The 22,211-nt window shown below is 42.7% G+C and overlaps 1 protein-coding gene across 3 annotated transcripts in view; it reads left to right on the plus strand.

The window, feature by feature from the left end:
- Positions 1–22,211, plus strand: part of mindy4 (MINDY lysine 48 deubiquitinase 4) — a 331,295-nt gene that overhangs the window by 280,612 nt on the left and 28,472 nt on the right. For 2 of the 3 annotated variants that reach the window (XM_059971726.1, XM_059971727.1), the window contains exons 16-17: positions 10,771–10,951; positions 19,772–19,844. In XM_059971726.1, coding sequence (XP_059827709.1) covers positions 10,771–10,951; positions 19,772–19,844 — 254 coding nt within the window. Of the gene's footprint in view, positions 1–10,770; positions 10,952–19,771; positions 19,849–22,211 lie in introns of those variants that run through there. The other variant, XM_059971728.1, reaches the window with a different exon arrangement.

A 22,211-nucleotide genomic window follows, 5' to 3' on the forward strand; every position in this document is an offset into this window, starting at 1 on the left:
GCTGTTTCCTCTGAACTGAGTTCCTCCAGCATTTTATGTGTATTGTTCTGGATTTCCAACATCTGCAGAATCTCTTGTGTTAATGGAAATGCACACTTACTTGTTACAACCAACAGGCAGGGAAATTAACACTAAATAGGGAAATAGTGGAGGCATTTAATAAACATTGCATTCTGCTTTCACAGTGCAAAACTGAAGAAATAATTCAGAAATATGAAAAAGCAAGAAGCTAATAAGAAATGGGAATTATTAAAGAAGTTAATATCTGTGAAGAAATGGCACATGAAATGTTAATCAGATAAACCTTGTACACGCCGTGGACCAGATTCCATAGATCATGAGTGTGAAAAGCAGCAGGTCCGCTTTACCTAGATTTTCAAATATATCTTACAGTTTGGAAGGTAGCAGATTATACAATATTCCAATTTAGATTTATTTATCACATGTACATTGAAACATACAGTGAAGTGTGTCATTTGCATATCAACTAACGTACCTGGGGATGTGCTGGGAGCTGTCCACAAGTGTCATCACACATTCTGGTGTTAATGTAGGCATTCACGGGGGTGAGAGGAGAAACAGAGCTTGAGACTAATAGACCTGATATCAGAAGAGGAAAAAATAGCTTCTTCCATTACAAACCTGTAAATAGGGTTTCAGGGTTAAAAAAATGGGTGAAATAGACATGGACTTTTGAGATGGTAACCAGCAGGTTTTTATAAGTGGAAGCACTAGATGCAATGCAACTGGATTTTCAGAAAGTAGGTGGATGTTGAACAATATTGAAAATGAGGATACCTGAGATTGGAAAAATTGGTGATCTTATTGAAGCATGACAGACATCCCACCTCTCCCAGAAGTTCCGAGAGTCTCCCGCATATTGATAGCGGCTCCCTGATGCCCGCAAATTATATACAATATCCTAGAAATTGATTTTTTTTTTGAGAGGGAGAGCAAGAGGGAGCATCCTGATTGGTCTCTCTTTGTGCTAAGTAGACCTATCAGTTTTCTCTGTGGGCGGGCTTTACAGTCAACCTCTCTCTCTCTTTCATTGTCCATCAGTTCAGTTTAGTGTCCTGCTGCGCCAGGACAGAGTGTTCAAAAAAAAAATATATAAAACGTACTTCACCCCAGACTACACTAAAGTGTACCCCTGCCTAATTGGGGTCAAAAATAATGACAGTGTTGCTCACTGCATGTTTGCAACAGTGACTTTTCTATTGCCCGTGGTGGGTTAAATAACCGTAAAAGACATGTTGAGGTGAGTTAACAGGTGTCATTCGTTCATTAGCATAGCTAACGTTATTTAAACTAGCTGGCTAGGTGCTAAGGAGCTACTCTATTGATGTCCAACGTGATGAGGCCAAACTCCCTGTAGACTTGCTTAAAGTTGTAACAGAATTTTAAAAAAATGACTCTATGATAATATAATAAAAGTACATATTTTAATGTCACATTTTCTGCATTTACCCAACTTGGTTTACAGATTAGACAAAATCACTAAACAAAGTATTTCATACACCCTTGGAGGTCGACCGATGGTGGGGGTGGGGATATGGGGCTGTGGGGGTTGGGGGTGCTACCTCCCTGAAATGAGTTTTTGCAGGTTGGGATTTCTGGCATGAAGTTCTTAAAAGGAAAATAGGAGCAGAAGCAGGGTATCTGGCCCTTCAAGCCTGCTGCACAACTCAATTCAATCATGGTTATTCTCTATTTAGTAAGGGTGCCAAAGGTCACGAGGAGAAGGTAGAAGAATGGAGTTGAGAGGGATAATTAATTAGCAGATAGATGGGCCTAATAGCCTACTTCTGCTCCTACATGTGTCCCCTCCTCCTCCCCCCTTCCCCTCCCCTCTTCCTTTCCCCCTCCCCATCTCCACCTCTCCCCCCCTTGGTGGAATGGCAAAACAGACTCAATGGGCTGAATGGCCTTATTCTGCTCCTACATCTTAAAGTTTTATGGTCTTGAGGTACAAGCGTAAAGGAAATTCAGGTTATGTAGATGTGGCAGCTGCCCTTTTAATAACTAGAGGCTTAGCGTTAATGATGTGACAAATTTAGGATGCATTCTGAAGCTATATGGTCAACGTACCAAAATTTAGCATTCAAGTCTCACTTCTCTCCCTTGTCACATGTCAATGACATCTTATGAATTGAGATTAGAGAGAGAGATTAGAATATTTATTGATCTATCACCTAATGTTCTTGAGCCTTACAAAATGAATCACAATAATGTATCCTATTCCCAGAACACTCATTTCTTGTTTGGAAGCTTATTTTTTAAAACATATTTGAATTAGTATTATCCCCTTCATTCCTGTGCCAAAGTGCTAGTTACATAATACCAGCTGCTTCTCAGTGCCCCTGTGACATTGAGTTGTACAGAGATGCTGCCAGACCATGAATTCCAAGTTTGAGTGAAATTTTACCTCACAAATACTTATTTTCCTTTAACAGCGGTGGTGTGTTTAGTTTCTGTGGAGTGTAAACCTTTCCAAGTAGCATTACCTTGCAAATTAGGGAGATTGTTTGCAGAACCAGATGAAAATTTCCAGATGTAACACAGGTTTTAGAGTTATTTCCTAGGCTGAAACAGTGCACTTATTCCAGCATGCATAATGACACCAAAACAACACACACAAAATGCTGGAGAAACTTACCAGGTCAGGCAGCATCTATGGAAATGAATAAACTGTCAGCCTTTCTAATTGACACCCTTCATTAGGTCAGAAAGGAAGGGGAAAGAAGTTAGAATAAGAAGGTGGAGGGAGGGAAAGGAAGATAGCTAGGTGATAAGTGAAGCCAGGTGGGTGGGGGGAGGGAGACGAATTAGAAGCTGGGAGGTAATAGGTGGAAAAGGTAAAGGGCTAGAGAAATAGGAATTCTTATAGGAGAGGAGAGTGGACCATGAGAGAAAGGGAAGGAGTGGGGCACCAGGGGGAGGTGATAGATGGGTGAGAAGAAGAAGTAAGAGGCCATTGTGGGGAATTGAAGAGGTGGAAAAGGGGAGGGGGAAAGTACTGGAAGTAACATTATACCACTGGGAAAACCAACAGAAGTATTATTGGGACATTTTGTGCAGAAGGGCAAACAGACACAGACTGGTGCAGAAGCATAATTTTAGTGGGTTTCACAATCCTATTTCAGTAGAATTCCAGTCTCCAACTCTAGAACTATAGAAAGAAAACCTACAGCACAATACAGGCCCTTTGGACCACAGAGCTGTGCCAAATTTGTCCTTACCTAGGCTTACCCATAGCCCTCTATTTTTCTAACCTCCATGTATCCATCCAGGACTCTTTTAAAAGACCCTATCGTTTCCGCTTCCACCACTGCTGCCAGCAGCCCATTCCACACATTCACTACTCTCCACATAAAAAACTTACCCCTGGCATCTCCTCTGTACCTACTTCCAAGCACCTTAAAACTGTGCCCTCTCATGCTAGCTATTTCAGCCCTGGGAAGAAGCCTCTGAGTGTCCACAGGATCAACGCCTCTCATTATCTTGTACACCTCCATCAGGTCTCTTCTCATCCTCCGTCGCTCCAAGGAGAAAAGGCCAAGTTCACTCAACCTGTTCTCATAAGGCATGCTCCCCAATCCAGGGAACAACCTTGTAAATCTCCTCTGCATCCTTTCTATGGTTTCCATGTCCTTCCCGTAGTGAGGCGACCAGAACTGAGTACAGTACTGCAAGTGGGGTCTGACCAGGGTCCTATATAGATGCAACATTACCTCTTAGCTCTTAAACTCAGTCCCACGACTGATGAAGGCCAATGCACTGTATGCCTTCTTAACCACAGAGTCAACCTGCGTAGCAGCTTTGAGTGACCTATGGACTCGGACCCCAAGATCCCTCTGATCCTCCACACTGCCAAAAGTCTTGCCATTAATGCTATATTCTGCCATCATATTTGACCTACCAAAATAAACCACCTCACACTCTAATAGCAGCTTTCTGTGATATTCCTTCCATATACCCCTCTTATATAAATTTCAGGGACCTCCACCATCCAGGTCATGCTCCCTTTTCACTACTACTATTAGCCAGGAGGTACAGAAGCCTTCGATCCCACACCAGCAGGTTCAGAAATAGTTATTATCCTACAACCATCAAGCTCCAAAACCAGTGTGGATAACTTTACTGATTCTACAACCTACAGACTCACTTTTGAGCACTCTAAAACTCATGTTTATTTATTTATTTGCTAATTTTCTCCCCTTTTGCACATTTGTTGCTTGTCAGTCTTTGTTTATGCAGTTTTTTCATAAATTCTATTGTATTTTTATTTTTCTGTGAATGCCTGCAAGAAAATAAAACTCAAGGTAGTATATAGTAATAAATTTTACTTTGACTTTAATATACACATAAATATTTGTCATTACCTTGTACACAACTCTCCATTCTGGAGGTTCATAGTATTCACAGGACTCATTAAATGGTTGATCTGTGCCGACCAATAAAGTGCCCTACTCACAAAAGCCTTTCACATCATAAGCAATGTGCGTCAATCTCTCATTAGCAGGCTGTTTCCTGTTTCTTCAGCAGATCAGTTCTCCAAACCAACCATTATTGTGTTTTTCATCTTTTATTGTTAGAGCCATTGTCTCATATCTCCCACTTGCCATATTAGAGGTCGTATAGCTAGTGAGAGTTAACGGAAGTGAAGGCTTTCTCAAGCACTAGAGGCTAAATACCTTGCAAGGCTACAGAAAATGTTTGTGGGAATTGGATTGACTGTGTTGCTCTATATCGAGCTGCCTTGTGTTTACTCGGCTGAATTGCCTCCCTTATTGTAACTTCAATGTATAGAGTGCTCTTATCATTCCAAGACACCTGAAGGCATTTTGTAGGAGCATTATCAAGCAAAAATTTCACACATTGCCAAGCTGGTGGAGATTGAATGACGAACAATGGGGATGAGTGAGAGGTCAAAGTGGAGGGACTGACATCTTGGTCAGTTACAACAGTCCTGATGGAAGGTCTTGGCCCGAAGCATTGATTGTTTAATCCGCTCCATAGATGGTGCCTGACCTGCTGAGCTCCTCCAGCATTTTGTGTGCGTTGTTCTGGATTTCGAGCATTTGCTGAATCTTGTTTTGCAGAGGTTGTAGTTAATAAAGAGTGAGTCCATAGAAGCATCTGAAATTGCGTATGAGACTTTTATCATTGAGGTTGCTGAATTTAATGTAAAAGCCTTCAAAAGTTTAATTGTATCTGATGTGCACCGCTTGACACATTATATGTGTCATTGGATCATAGAGCAGGAAAGTAGGCCCTTTGCCACAGAGTCTGTGCCACCTAGCACTCAAGTCGAGGATACCAAAGACTCTCAGAATTTTTTACAGGTGTACCATGGAGAGTATTCTAACTGGTTGCATCATTGCCTGGTATGGAGGGGCTACTGCACAGGATTGGAAAAAGCTGCAGAAAGTCGCAAACTCACCCAGTCCATCATGGGCACTGTCCTGCCCAACGTCAAGGACTTCTTCAAAAGGCAATGCCTCATAAAAGATGCATTCATCATTAAGAACCCCCATCACCCAGGACATGCCCTCCACATTGCTTCACATGGAGGTACAGGAGCTGAAGACCCACACTCAAAAGTTTTTTAGGAACAGCTTCTTCCCCACTGCCATTAGATTTCTGAATGAACAATGAGCCAATGTACAGTACCTCACTCTTTTTCCTTTTTTTACTCTCATTTTGCACTAGTTATTTAATTTGGTTTTTTTATATATACAATGGTTTCCCAATAATTGGGACACATTGGGACCAGTACATTTTGACCCAATTAAGCAGCTACCGAAGATTCATGGAAATAGTTAAGAGGCATGTCTGAGTATCAATTTATATATTTAAATGAAATACAGAAGAAATATGAACACTACCAGTACCTCTACTGTACAATAAAACTGTGCATTAGTTCCTAATAGTTATTAATGAAGGAATTTATATGCTGTGTTCTTTTGATTGACTGTAAATTAACAAAATCAGCGCAGACACCTAGTGCAGATAACGTACTGCCTTCATTCGGTGCTTTAGACAATTGCATCCTCCAAATCCTCATTTTCGTTGTAACATTTAAGATGATTGTCAATACCTTTGTAATTCCGAACTTGTAGAAGTAGTGAAATTGTTCCATTTTCACTCCAGGCTCTTTCCGGTATCTCCAAGCCTGAAAGCTTGAAACTAGTGAGCAAAACAATTCTGAATTGTCTTACTGCTTACTTCTCACAAATTACCAGTGAAAACAACCACTGCTTTTTGAACACAAACACATACAACTGATGCAATTTAAATACTGTTTGCTCTAAGCATGGTGTAGTGTCTTAACGGCCATGCAAGGGCATGCAACTGACGCTAGTTAGAAGCTGTTCAGCAACAGTCTTCTGTCCTAATCAAGTGGCATAGAGTCCCAAATAAATGAACAGATTCCCAGATATTTTCTCAATTTAGTTTTTGTTCTTATACGAATTGTCCCAAATAAATGGCCTCCTTGATTAAGTGATGGTCGTTTAACTAGAATCCGCTATATAAAATTTTTTTGTGTAATTTATAGTGTTTTTTACGATGTATTGGAATGTACTGCTGCCACAGAACATATTTAATGAACTTGGTTCGGATTCTGATTCATTTTTACAATGGCCATAATCAACCCATTTTTATTCTATTTGCATTTCCATCAATTCAACTCTTCCTTCTCAGGCCCACAAAAACTACCACTCACCGACACACCAGAGGAAATTTAGAGAGGGCAATGAACCTTTGGGACAGGGGAGGGGTGCATAGGGAGTGCATGTAAACTCCATGAGATCAATAACAGAAGTCAGAATTGAACCCATGTCACTGAAACTGCAATGCAACAACTCCACAGCTCAACCACTGGACTGCCGCGATGTAAGAATCAGCACTATTATCACTCACACAAGAAATCAAATTTGTTCTTGTGGCAGCAGCACAGTGCAATACATAAAAAATACTGAGATACAATTAAAAAATCAGTAGTGCAAAAGAGGTAGGCAAATGAAATACAATGTTGGAAAGTGTATGGTCATGCACTTTGGTAGAAGAAATAAATGGGCAGACTATTATTTAGATGGGGAGAGAATTCAAAATTCTGATATGCAACGGGACTTGGGAGTCCTCGTGCAGGATACCCTTAAGGTTAACCTCCAGATTGAGTCAGGAGTGAAGAAGGTGAATGCGATGTTGGCATTCATTTCTAGAGGAATAGAGTATAGAAGCAGGGATGTGTTGTTGAGGCTCTATAAGACACTGGTAAGACCTCACTTGGAGTACTGTGTACAGTTTTGGGCTTCTTATTTAAGAAAGAATATGCTGACGGAGAAGATTCAGGGAAGATTCACTAGAATGATTCTGGGAATGAGAGGGTTAACATATGAGGAATGTTTGACCACTCTTGGACTGTACTCCTTGGAGTTTAGAAGAATGAGGGGGGGACTTCATAGAAACATTTCGAATGTTGAAAGGCATGGACAGAGTGGATGTGGCACAGTTGTTTCCCATGGTGGGGGAGTCTAGTACGAGAGGGCGCCCATTCAAAACAGAGATGCGAAGAAATTTTTTTAGCCAGAGGGTGGTAAATCTGTGGAATTTGTTGCCACGGGTGCCAGTGAAAGTCAAGTCATTGGATGTATTTTAGCAGAGATTGATAGGTATCTGAGTAGCCAGGGCATCAAAGGCGAGGGAGTGGGACTAAATGGGAGAATGGATCAGCTCATGATAAAATGCCCGACTTCTGCTCCTTTGTCTTATGGTCTGATGTTCATGTGTTTACGGACTGTTCAGAAATCTGATAGCAGAGGGAAAGAATGTGTACCTAAAATGTTAGCGTGGATCTTCATGCTCCAGTAGCTCCTCCTTGACGGTAGTAATGAGAAGAGGGCATGACCTGGATGGTAAGGATCCTTAGTGATACGCGACACCTTCTTGAGGCTCTGCCCCTTGAAGTTGTCCTTAATGACGAAGAGGATTGTGCCTGTGATGGAGCTAGTTGAGTCTACATCTCTACAGTCTCTTTCAGTCTTGTGCGTTGGAGCCTCCATACCAGACGTAATGCAACCAGGCAGAATATTCGTCATGGTACATCTGTAGAAATTTCCATGAGTCTTTAGTGGCACACTAAAACTCCTAATGAAGTATAACCACTGGGTGTTTGTAAAATCACCTTCACCTAATTTGATGAAAGAAGCACAGTAACTATTGTTTCCTGTCAGTTTCCTTATGTACAAACACTCCTGTGCCTAATGTCATTTTATGGACATACAATCAATCTATGTACTACGTATAAGCTATCCTATATACTTGTTTCTATTGTCTTTTATTATTATTATTATTATGTGTTTTTTTTTCCTTTTTGTTGTGCTGCATCGGAACTAGGGTAACTTGTGTATAGGAAATGACATTATACACTATTGGATCTTGAAGAATTGCCAATAAAAGCAGCAGTTAAGAGTTTTGTACTTGTATATTAAGCACTGTCTGATCAGAGGAAGGCTCCTTAAGGTTGTTTGAGCCAGGGGTGGTAGTGGGGATAAGCTGACTTCACGTGTAGCTTAGCTACTAAGCCCAGTGGAACTGTTTTTACTGACAGAAGAAGGGGCAAAGGCAGGTTACTGCCTTAAAAACAGTCGCTTCTGACAGATGGGTCCTGTCAGCTTTGGTTGGCAGATCATCTAGGAAAAGAAAAACACTAATCAAACCTTTACTGCCTTGCGACTATACCCACTCATGGGAAAGGCTTTGGGAGTAAACTCCAATGAAAAATCCAGAGCTGGAGTCCCTATGGCAGTCGTACATTGAGTTCAATGCTGACTGGCAACTCCTGCAACGCTGCTGGTGCCAAACTGGATCGGTCTCTGCCATTCCTTTGGTTCATCAGATGCGTGGTAAATGAGTGTCTGCTACATGGGCAACAGTTTGCTCTCCATATCATATGCTTACTGGGTTGTGTATCACATAGACAGTTGAAATGCAACATTTATGGTTGATCCCAGTCAACGGAGGACCTTAGTCAATTTAAGGAAGATGATCTACCGTAGGTCATCAGGAACATATCAGTTGTTTAAAATAATGATGGTCCCAGTTGCTGTTGGCACTGCAATGTAATGTGAAGCAGCATTGTGTGCAGAAGGTAGGGAGCAACATATAAAGTACTGAACAAATCTGAAGGCTGAAGAAGATGGCTAAAAGCCTCTGAAAGCTATAGTTCCTCCTGGTAAAGCACCATATAATTACATTCATGCAATTTCTTCATATGATATTTTTAATGAGTTGGTGCCAAGCTTCCCTTCAACTGGATTGTGGCTACGTACATGAGCCACCTGACAATGACTTGCCGAGCAGTGTCCACCTTTGGGAATTAAGCTGTATATAACTTATTGTTGTTAAGTGCCATCAAGTTGTTGTCGACTCATGACAATGTTATGGATAGTTGCCCTAAATGAGTTTTGTTTCTCACAAAGGCGGCTTATTGTAGATAACGTTGCATTCATAGTTGTACTTATTGCATCCATCTTTCTCTCTTCCGTTGTCCTTCCACCTTGCTGAGCATAGTATCCTTTTCCAGGGGGCTGTTTCTTCACGTGACGTGCCCAAAGTACTATAGGCAGAGTCTTATCACTTGAGCCTTCAGAGAGAGACTTGATTTCATCTTGTTGAGGACCAATTTGTTTGTTCTGTCAGAGGTCCACCAGATTGGTAGTAAATTTCTCCAGTACCAGTTCAAAGATGTTGATACGCTTCCTATCCTCCTCCTTTACCACCCAACTTTTGCAACAATATACTATAATTGTGAAGACCATCGCCTGCACAAGCTGAGTTTTTGTACATAGAAATAGATTCCTGTTCCTGAGGATCTTCTCTAAATCCTTCATCCTTCTTCTCTGCCAAGGCGATTCTTCATTCGGTTTCTTGACTGCTTATCACATAAGTATTAATCATTGATCCAAGTAAATTGAACCTATCAACCATCGAGATTGAAATTGGTAGTGTTGCCAGTAGTTACAATCTTAGTCTTCCTCAGGTTAAGCTGCAGACCCACCTTGAGGCAATGTTCCTTGATGTTGGTTAGCAATTGCTTCAGGTTTTGTTTTGTTTTCAGCCAGTAATGTCATGTCATCAACAAAACGAAGGATACGGATGATTCTGCCACCAATTCTTACCCCTCGATTTTCCTTGTATACGCCTGCTTCTCTGAGGATTTGTTCAGCATACAAATTAAACAGGCCGGAGGAGAGAATACAGCCTGAACCATTTTGTTTCTCCTTACTCTGTTCAAACTGCTGCTTCTTGATTGATATAAAGATTGTACATAAGGGCACTCAAAAATAACTATATATGAATATAACTACACAATATAAAATTGACTTCAGAAAAGAAACTGACCTATTTGTATGCAACTTTCTTCAGGCTGTCCCAAAGCTCTTTACACCAAGTGAAGTTTCAATGTTACAATATAACTTCTGTAACATAGTAAATGTGTCATTTGATATGCACACAGCAGTGTCCCACAAACAGCTGCGTGACTAAAATAATTTTAGTGGTGTTAGATCATCACTGAAATTCAGACATAAATTGCTTATTATAAACGGAACAGTGAACGTTTACTTGGAGTAGATGGGAATACAGAGTTGAGGTTACAATCATTGAATGATGGGGCAAGCTTGAGGATCTACTTCTCCTAATTCATGTGTCAGTATGAACCATTATTACTTTTACTGCTGAAAATATGGATGTCTCTTCCAGGTTGGATCCTTCTTGAAGACACCAAAGTTTCCTATCTGGGTGGTGTGCAGCGAGAGCCACTTCAGCGTCTTGTTCTGCCTAAAGAAGGAGCTGCTGAGCGACTGGAAATCTGAGAGGAGATTCGACCTGTATTACTACGACGGCCTAGCAAACCAGCAGGATGAAATTCGTCTGACAGTCGGTTGGTAATCCATTCCCTTTGTGTGCCAGGCTATTCTCAGATCATTATCTCTAGAGTGTTGGAAATAATGACCTGAGAAATGACAGGCTAACTCAGTTCTGGGGCTAGAGCTTAAAGACAGGTTATTTGGACCAACATTCTGTTAGCCTGAGTATGGAAATTTGAGAGGCACTAGAATATAACATGAAGTATGTAATGCTGAGGCCTTATAAAGGCATTAGTCAGATCACACTTGAAGTATTGTGAGCAGTTTTCGGCCCCTTATTTAAGAAAGGATGTACTAGCATTGGAGAGGGTCCAGAGAAAGTTCACAAGAATGAAAGGGTTTAATGGCTCTGGGCCTGTACTCACTGTAGTTTAAAAATATGAGTGGGGATCTCATTGATACCAACTGAATATTAAAAGGCCTAGATAGAGTGGATGTGGAGAGGATGTTTCTTATGGTAGGAGATTCTAGAACCAAGGGGTAAGTCTCAGAATGCAGGGATGTCCCTTTAGAATTGAGATGAGGTGGAATTTGTTTGGCTAGACCAGGGGTCAGCAACCTTTGCCACTGAAAGAGCCACTTGGACCCGTTTCCCACATAAAAGAAAACACTGGGAGCCGCAAAACCCATTTGACATTTAAAATGAAATAACACTGCATACAACGTTTTGTTTTGCCTTTATGCTATGTATAAACAAACTATAATGTGTTGCATTTATGAAATTGATGAACTCCTGCAGAGAAAACGAAATTACATTTCTGCAGGCAACAAAAACATTTTGAACTCCGAAAAAAAGACGTTGGGTTGAAGGTTACTTTTAAGTAAAATACTCAACGTCTATTTGAGTCCTTCTTGTATTTATGAAAAACGCCAAACTTAAATTTGCCGCCAGCAGCAAACCAAAAATAACGTCAGCCAGCTGTCAACCTGAAAAATAAAAGGAGTATTTCACTGAACGATGAAAACATATGAATATACGTAAAATAATAGGCAATTAAAATATTTATCATACTTGGTCAGGTTGACTCACACCTGACAATGCAGTCGTATTCAGTAGGGATGGATTGATGCTTAGGGGAGTGACCGGGAAGGATAATGTGTTTTTTTCCTCTCTGAACTCACAGAAGCGTTTCCCAAACGATGTTTGCATTGCGATGATTGCAGAATGTAAATACTCCGAATTTATCATGTCGTGAGCTTGTTTGAACTCTCTCAAATTGGGGAAGTGAGACAATGTGCCTTTCTGTAAATCTCTGGCAAGCACTGTCAACTTGCGCTCGAATGCCAAAACATCCTCCAACATGTGCAGGGCTGTACGTCCTTACCCCTGAAGAGCTGTGTTCAGCGTGTTCAGGTGCGCTGTCATGTCTACCATGAAGTGTAGCTTTTCCAGCCACTCTGGCTTTTCCAGCTCAGGAAAGGTGAGCCCTTTGCTGCCCAGGAAAGTTTTCACTTCTTCCAGACACACGACAAAGCGTTTCAGCACCTCCCCTCTGGACAGCCAGCGATAAAAACACGTTGTAGCGGTGTGCTACACACAGTCAGTAAACTGCAGTCAAAGATAGCTTTATTCGAACTAAACAGCCTTGCTTTTAAGCCTCCCTCAACCCGCCCCCCCATGGGCGCGGATGCTGCAAAAGACACGTACTCACGAACCCCCGTAAGCTAAATCCCTTAGCCTGAACGCTGGCTAATTGTGATCCGGTTCGGATGTGTCAGGAAATGGGTCGCCACAACGTCTTATTTAGATTGTACAAGATCACCATAATCTTCAAATTTAGATTTACATTTCAAAAACTAACAAACTAACATAAAATACATTTTAATTAAATACTGACCAATTATTTCCCAAAGCAACAGGGAGCCGCAGCACAGACGTAAAAGAGCCACATGTGGCTCCGGAGCCGCGGGTTGCCGACCCCCGGGCTAGACGGTGGTGGATCTGTGAAATTCATTGCTACAGACTGCTGTGGAGGCCAAGTGATTGGGTACAGTTGGCCCACCTTATCCGCGGGGGATTGGTTCGGGACCCCCCCGCGGATACCAAAATTCACAGATGCTCAAGTCCCTTATTCAACCTGTCTCAGTGCGGTAAATCTTAGGACCCAACGGAACCCCAGACCTTATTTAACCTGTCTCAGTGCAATGGACATTAGGACCCAGCGGCAGAACTCTGAATCCACAGTGTTTCTGTTTACAAAAATAATCATGATCGCGATTGAAAATAAAGTGGAAATAATAAAGAGATCGGAAAGAGGTGAAACGCCATCGGTCATTGGGGGGGGGGGGTGTCCTTGATAATGGATGCTTCTTTCTTGTGGTGGCGCTCCTTATAAATGTTGTCAATGGTGGGGAAGGCTTTTCCTGTGCAGGTGTGGGCTGTATCCATCACTTCCAGCAGATTTTTCCATTCCTGGGGATCAGTGTTTTCATACCAGACAGTGATGCAACTCTTGGTAAGCAGCCTCATGTGTGGTACCTTGTTAAAGACCTTCTAAAATTCCAAATATATAACATCCACTGCATCCCTTTTATCCATCCTATTTGCAATCTCATCAAAGAGTTCCAACAGGTTCATCAGGCAGGATTTTCCCTGAAGGAAACCATGCTGACTTTGTACTATCTGGTCATGTGTCTCCGAGTATTCCATCACTTCATCCTTAGCAATTGACTTCAACAACTTCCCAACCACTGAGGTCAGGCTAACTGGTCTGTAATTTCCTTTCTGCTGCCCTCATTCTTTCTTAAAGAGTGGAGTGATATTTGCATTTTTCCATTGCTCTGGCAACATGCCAGAGTCCAGTGAATTTTGAAAGATCATTTCTAATGCCACCACAATCTCTAATGCTCCCTCTTTCAGAACCCTAGGGTACAGTTCATCTGGTCTGGGTGACTTATGTACTTTTATGTCTTTCAGCTTTTTGAGCACCTTCTCTCATGTAACAGTAACTGCAGCCACTTCTCTTCACTCACACACTACAACATCAGGCATACTGCTAGTGTCTTCCACAGTGAAGACTGACGCAAAATACTCATTTAATTCATCAGCCATCTCCTTGTCCTCCGTCATTATTTCTCCTGCTTCATTTTCTAATAGTCCTATATCCACTCTCATTTCTCTATTATTTTTTAACATACTTGAAAAAACTGTTACTATTCACTTTGATTTTAGTTGCTAGCTTGCTTTCATATTTCAACTTTTCCCTTCTAATGATTTTTTAGGTAATCTGTGTAGTCTTTTAAGAACTTCCCAATACTCTATCTTCCCACTAACTTTTGCTTTGTTGTATGCCCTCTCTTTTGCTTTTACAATAGCTTTGACTTCCCCTGTCAGCCACAGTTGTACTATTTTACCATTTGAGTATTTCTTCATTTTTGAAATACATGTCTTACACCTTCCTCATTTTCCCCAGAAACTCACACCATTGCTGCTCTGCTGACATCCCTGCCAGCAGCTCCTTCCAATTTACTTTGGCCAGCTCCTCTCTCATACCACTGTAATTTCCCTTACTCCACTGAAATACTGCTACATCAGACTTTACTTTCTCCCCATCAAATTTCATGTTAAACTCAATCATATTGTCACCACTGGTTACTAAAGGTTCTTTTACCTTAAGCTCCCTGATCACCTCTGGCTCATTACATAACACCCAATCCAGTACAGCTGATCCCCTCACGGGCTCAACGACAAACTGCTCTAAAAAGCCATCTCTTAGGCATTCAACAAACTCACTCTCTTGAGATCCATTACCAACCTGCATGCTGAAATCTCCATGACTACCATAACGTTGCCCTTTTGACACACCTTTTCTATTTCCTGTTGTAATCTGTGGTCCACATCCCAGCCACTGTTGGGAGGCCTGTATATAACTGTCATCAATATCCTTTTACTCTTGCAGTTTCTTAACTCAACCCGCAAGGATTCAACATCTCCTGATCCTATGTCACATCTTTCTACTGACTTGATGCCATTCTTTACCAGTAGAGCCACCCCACCCCCTCTGCCTACCTTCCTATCCCTCCGGTATAACGTGTAATAAAGGACATTCAGCTCCCAGCTACAACACGATTCAGTGATGGCCACATCATACCTGGCAATCTGTAATAGTGCAACAAGATCATCCACCTTATTTCTTATACTACGCGCATTTAGATATAACACCTTGAGTACTGTATTTGCTATCCTTTCTGACTCTGCATCCCGAATGTTTTGATACTCAGCCTGTGGGCTGCAACTAAATCCCATCACCTCCCTGCCCTTCCTGACAGTCTGACTACACGCTATCTTCACTTTTTTTACCATCTGTCCTATCCTGAGTCCCTTCGGTTCCCACACCCCCTGCTAAATTAGTTCAAAACCTCCCCAACAGCTCTAACATATCTACCCAAAAGAATATTGGTCCCCCTCGGGTTCAGGTGCATCCCGTCACTTTTGTACAGATCATACCTCCCCCAGAAGAGATCCCAGTGATCCAAGAACCTGAAGCCCTGCCCCCTGAACCAGCTTCTCACTCATTTATCTGCCATATCATCCTGTTTCTACCTTCACAGGCGCGTGGCACAGGCAGCAATCCAGAAATTTACTACCCGGGAGGTCCTGCTTCTCAGCTTTCTACCTAGCGCTCTCAATTCTCTTTTCAGGACCTCTTTGTTTTCCTTTCCTTTGTCATTGGTACCAATATGTACCAAGACATCTGGCTGCTCTCTCTCTCCCTCTAAAATGCTGTGGACATGATCTGAGATGTCCCTAATCCTGGCATCTGGGAGGGAACATACCATAAGGGTGTCCCGTTCACATCCACAGAAGCTCCTGTCTGTTCCTCTCACTATTGAGTCCCCTATCACTACTGTTTCCTTCTTCTCTTTCTTTCCCTTTTGCACCACAGACCCATGGTCAGTGCCTGTAACCCGGTCACCGTAGCATTCTCCCGGGAGGTCGTCCCCAATAAAGGTATCCAAAGCGGTATTCTTGGTCTTGAAGGGAATGGCCATGGGGTGCTCTGCTCTAACTGCCCATTTCCATTTCTCCTGACAGTCACCTCCTGCAAGTTCGGGGTGACTGCTTCCCTGTAACTTTGATCAATTATATCCTCACTCTCCCGTACAAGCCGAAGGTCATCCAGCTGTGGTCTTCAAGGTGCTGCAGCCAGATACACTTCACACGGATGTAGTTTCCAGGAGACTCTGTGTCTCCCAGTTCTCCAACATCCAGCATGAAGTACACCACCACAGCCATTTAAAAAACATAAAGAAATCTTAACAGACACTTTTAATCGAGCTGATGCCTTTTCCGAGCCAAAGTCTCTTTTGAGCCAAAGCCTGTGGTTTCTACTCCTGCTACTGGCCTACTCCTGACAGGGTCTCAGAACAGATCCCTATGGGTCACCACTAATCACAGAGCTCCAGGCAGAATATGCTCCGTGGCAGTGGGTTTGGTGGCATTGGCTTCTACAGGGTGAAAAAAGGTTCTGCTGTCCTATTTAAATATATATCTAATCACCACAAGATCGTGCTGTCCTTTGAGAAGTTAAAGTACTGCAGGTCTACCCCTTCAGTGAATTGCTTGATGGCAGGAAAATGAATGAGCTGCACATGGTGCTACTTCCTGAGTCGAAGGAGGTCTGTGGTCTTGATCGCTTTTCTTGTGATTGCAAGACCTTTTTGGACATTGTTAACATGGAATGCTGCGTTCAATTCATTGGTTTATTGCCGAGGCGAGTGTTGAAGGAGCTGGGCCTCAGTCACAGCAAGGACTACGCCTGAAGCCAAGTCTCCTGTTTACAGCCTCAGGACAGAGGCATCAGAGCTGTGTGCTCCACCAAGGCTGGTGTGGTGTGGTGTGGTGTCCAGGCTGGAGTTGGTGCTGCCCCCATTGCTTACTCTGCAGAGGACCAGCTCTATGTGTTCGACTTTAGATATCTATGGCACTCAGTGGACTCAGAGCATCAGGCCATAGAGCAGCCTGTTTAGAGAGGCATTGGAGCCGGTGCACTCCTCCAGGGGTAGCATGCCGCAGCACCCAGGCTGGAGTTGATGCTTTTCTCCCCACCTGCTCCAGTATTCACTTGGCAGAAGTCATACCTCTTTTGTGATCGACTGCAGATTTCTGCATCATTCAATGGATTCAGGATCTGGACTATGTATATGCATTATATTTTGTATACAGGCAGTCCCCGGGTTACATACGAGTTCCGTTCCTGAGTCCGTCTTTAAGTTGAATTCGTACGTAAGTCATAACAAGTACATCCGGTATTATTTAGTGTCAGTCAAACGTTTGTCTTAGTATATAGTTTATATTTCACCTTTCTATGCATATAAAACACTTAAGAAAAGTATGTATTCCAATAATTAAACCACTGTGTTGCTTAGTAATAATTGTAGCTTTCATCAGGGCAAGGCCTTTCACATGCTCCATTATTCTCACTTTATCAGTTATCCTTTAAAATAGTTCCGATCATTGACCGACTGTAGCCTAGTGCTGTTCCAATGACCGATGGCATTTCACCTCTTTCCAAACGCTTTATTATTTCCACTTTATTTTCAATCGCGATCGCTTCCCATCAATGGAACAGAAACACTGCGGGCGGTGGGTCCCAAGCTGCGCCAGCTCCCGAGATCCGCTGGGTCCTAAGGGCCATCACACTGAATACCCCGGGTCCTAAACTCCACTGCACTGAGACAGACTAAATGGGACAAGTGGGGGCTGTGCTGTGTTTGGGTATTTGATCCTCCACAATATTCTGCGTGGGAGTTTAAACTGGTGGTGATAGTGTTTTTTTTACGAGGTTGAGTTGCGAGCTCAACATTAACCCGGCACAGATGGTACGGGAGTCACTGGATTGACATCAACCCGGCACAGGAGTGATCTGTCACTGGATCGAACTCGGGAACCTCCATTCTCCAGCCTGGCGCTGATCTCATGGCACCACCAGCCGTCCAGAATGGGGGTGGGGGGGGCAGGGTGAATCTTACTAAAAAAAATTTAAGCCAAATACAAAGTTAAACACTCAACACAGTGTCAACGGCAACAACTTAAAATGGCGGATGACATCAAAATCCGACTTAAAATGGCGGACAGCGTTCTCCTTCCTTGGTTCGTGAGCGTGAGTTGTCCATAAGTCGGACGTTCGTAACTCAGGGACTACCTGTAGTTATATTTTTCTGATATCCTACGTGTGCTTGCTATCTTGTACATGTTAGGACTAGGCCTGTAGATGCGGTGTTGCTTGTTTACAGCTATCAGAAGAGAGAGCCGTTCAGGCTGGAATTGGTGCTGATGCCCCTCACCCCCCCCCCCCCCACCATTTGCTCGGCAGTTTTCTGCAGCATTGATGGCCGAATTTGGACTCTTTTACTGTGTGGCTATATCTTACTGATACTTTTATGTGCTTGCTGTCTTTTACATGCTATGTGTACTTTGTGCTGTTTTGCACCTTGGCCCTGGAGTAATGCTGTCTCGTTTGGCTACATTCTTGAGTATCCATATATGATTGAATGACAATTAAACTTGGAATAGAATTGAATTTACGAACAGCTTTTGCCTTTTATAGGCAAACCAATTCCAAATCCACACAGCCAGGTTCTCCTGAATACCATGCTTCCTGACTGAGCCCATGCCTTATTAAAATCCATATGCACCACATCCAGCGCTGTACCTTCATCAATTTGTTTTGTCACTAGGTCAGGCTTGAGGGGCATGACCTGTCTGTCACAAAGCCGTACTCTCCAAATGTTCATAAATCCTGTATTTGAAAATCCCCTCCAATAATTTGCCAACCATTGGAGACATTTCTTAGGGACAGGATTTACAAACACTTGGAGAAGTATAGTGTGATTAGGGATAGACTATATTTCTCCAAATGCTCAAATCAGTTGCTTTTTATTTTCCTTAAACTTCAGAATTTCCTTCAAACCTCTTCTTCCTCACTATCTATCCAGCCTACTCTGATGACTTTTCTGACCCCACTTTGAACTGACTTGCAACATCTGCTGTTGGTCAGAGTCATCTCAGGCCACCAATGGACTGTGGGTCCTTGGCTATAAAAGTTGGTGCTTAAAATTGGTCATGACCCAGCTCACCCTCTGATTTTCTGCCAGCATGTCTAGTTCCTAAAACAATAGTAACAAGGAAACATGGTTTGCTCTCGGGAAGCTGCCTTTTGTTCACTGGAACATTTTGTGATTTCGCTTAATGGCAGACTCCTGTTACACATTTGTTTCCTAAATCAGATTTCTCACCTGATTGTGTCAGAACCTGATGGTTAGTTCTCAGAGAATCAAAGCTGTTCGATAAAAGAGAGACAGGAAGAGTCTGATTTTGAATCGAAATGTGAAATCTGCACGGATTGTGGCCTTCCAGTTAGGAAGTCGAGGATCCAGTTGCAGAGAGAGGTTCAGAGGTCCAGGTTCTGCAACTTCTCAATTAGGATTGTGGGAATGATGGCATTAAATGCTGAGCTGTGGAGTTGTCGAGTCCTTGAAACTGAGTCTGTAGGTTGTGGAGTTGGTTCAGTGTTGAGGTGAGTGAAGTTATCCCCTCTGGTTCAGGAGTCTGATGGTTGTAGAGTAATAACTGTTCCTGAGCCTGGTGGTGTGGAGCCTGAGACTCCTGATGGCAGCAGAGAAAAGAGAGCATGTAAACAGGAAATATGGAAAATCCCTGAGCTCATGTAACTGCCATCAATATCCACTGTGAAGTGTTGGTCCAGAAATGTTATGTTACCTTTCTCTTTCGGATGTTCATTGATCCGTTCCAAGTTTCCAGAATGATCTTGTTTTTAACTTCTACACATAGAATCGTTACCTGTTAACCTGCACCTTCTGTTGTCTTCCAGATGCATCGGAAGGATGTCCATTGGAAGGAGAGGATGATTTAATTCCCCCATTGGAGCTGTGCATCAGGACAAAGTGAGTTTGAGTCTAAGTCATTCATGTATAGAAATGGACTTCAGGAAGTTTTTAGATAGGCATATGGATATGCAGGGAATGGATAGATGTGGATCATGTGTAGGCAAAAAGGATTAAGGTAATTTAGCATCATGAGCTCAGCACAGATGTCTTGGGCTGAAGAATCTGTTGCTGTGCTGTACTGTTCTGTTTTTTACCTCTGTGTACTTGTACTTTGGACATTTGCTACGTCTGCAGTGAAGCCATAATGGCGCAGTAGTGTGGAAGCCATAAGATAATGCCGAGGCGGGGTAACAGTATGCAGTCAACCGAGGAGAGATAGGCCTTTGAAGAGCATAACTCTCCTTTGCACATCAGGGGACCAGAGCCATTTGGTTCACCAAGATGTAAGCCACGGATTCTAGGGTGATGTTAGTGCTCAGTTACTAATGCTCCAATTCTGAAGTATTACTGACCTTTAATGTGGAGATTCCTTTAGCTATTTGAGGCCCTCCACTGGTTGGGGATGACCGCAGATTTTGCGTCACAGCCGCAAGCCAGTGCAATACGATACGGAAAGGAAGCTGTTACCCCTGTAGCATGTTCTCCCTCCCCTCTCCACACAGCTGATAAATCCAAAGGGACAGCAGAGACCGATAGTTTAACATCAGCGGCATCGCAGGAGTTGCCAGTCAGCGTTGAACTCATAGGATTGCCTTAAGGACCCCAGCTCCAGATTTTTGCTGGGAGTTTACTCCCAAACCTTTCCACATGACTGGATCTAGCACAAGGCAATGGAGATTTGAGATCAGAGTTTTCCTCCTCCCGGATGAGCTGCCAACCATGGCTGATGAGTCCCATCTGTCTGAAGCAACTGGTTTTAAGGCCTCAGTAACCCACCTTTGTCTCTTCTCCTGTCAGTAGAAATGGTTCTGCTGGGCTTAGTAGCTAAGCTACACGTGGAGGCCAGGAACTGGACTTAGTTGTCAGAGGCTGTTTGAGGTGCATGCTATTTGGAGCATTTAGTAGTAATAAGAGGTTATCTCTACCTCCAAAATGCTTTCCCACTGAGAGATCTGACACCTGATCAGGTTCATTTCATTAGCATATGCCTGATCTTAATGGCACTTTACAGCATTGGCATGTGACCCTTCATCTATTGTTTTTGGCTAGTTTGGTGAGTTAACCCAGGGACCAGTTTTCATGCATTTGACGTTTAATCCCACTCTGCGGGCATTCACAGTAAGTCCAAGAAACACAAAAGAATCAACAGGATGGGCGAACAACCAAAGTAGAAAAGACAACAATGTGTGACTTAAAGGGAAATTACAGATGTGATTGCATTGAGAGTAGTTCAGAAAAAATATACTTAGAAGTTTTGTAAGATGCCCACAAAGCGTTGCCATTTGTCACCAGCAGCATCTTGCACCAGTGTAGGATTATGAGAAGCATAGACAGAGTTGACAGCCAGCACCTTTATCCTGCACTGGCTATGGCCAATACCAGAAGACGTCCTTTTAAGATGAGTGGAAGAGAGTTTAAGGGAGATCTCAGAAGTAGCACTTTTTTTTTACAAGTGTGGTCCGTATGTAGAACACGCTGCTCAGGATGGTGCTAGAGGCTAATAGATTTAGATTGGCATATGGATATAAGAAAAATGGAAGCAACATCTTAATCATGGGGTATGCTTATATAGGTTAGCACAACATGTGCTGTACTGTTCTATGTTCAGTGTGGCCAGCAAAGTAATTGATAGACCTAGGGTGGATGTGGAAGATGTTTCTAATGGTGGGGGAGTCTAGGACCAGAGATTACAGCCTCAGAATAGAAAGACATCCCTTTAGAACAGAGAAGAGGAGGAATTTCCTTAGCCAGAAGGGGGTGAATCTGTGGAATTTGTTCCCACAGACAGCTGCTGAGGCCAAGTCAGGGGGTATATTTAAAGCGGTGGTTGATAGGTTCTGGATTAATCACGGGTCAAAGATTATGGGAAGGAGGCAGGAGAATGGTGATGAGAGGGCTGACAAATCAACAATGATGAAATGGCAGAGCAAACTCGATGGGATGAATGGCCTAATTCTGCTCCTATATCTTACAGTATTACTTTAAATGGGGACTCAAATTCTTCATTGTAAAGCCCTCCTTTCTGGGCCTTTCACACAGAGCAAGCTTCAAAACACAGTAGCAGTATAATAGCCAAGTAGCCTTGCATCATTTGGGATTCAATATCTAATCAGTTTAAAACAAAAGTAAAACCATCTCCTCTGCCAAAACTACTCACTATTTCAGGACCTTCCTGGAATGCAATAGTAATGCATGTTTTTTTTTAATTTTCCAATTCTGGTAAGTGTGATGTGTTCACGTTTTTCAGTCACTGAGATTGAAAAC

Source organism: Hypanus sabinus, chromosome 6, assembly GCF_030144855.1.
Source record: "Hypanus sabinus isolate sHypSab1 chromosome 6, sHypSab1.hap1, whole genome shotgun sequence".
Lineage (NCBI taxonomy): Eukaryota > Metazoa > Chordata > Chondrichthyes > Myliobatiformes > Dasyatidae > Hypanus > Hypanus sabinus.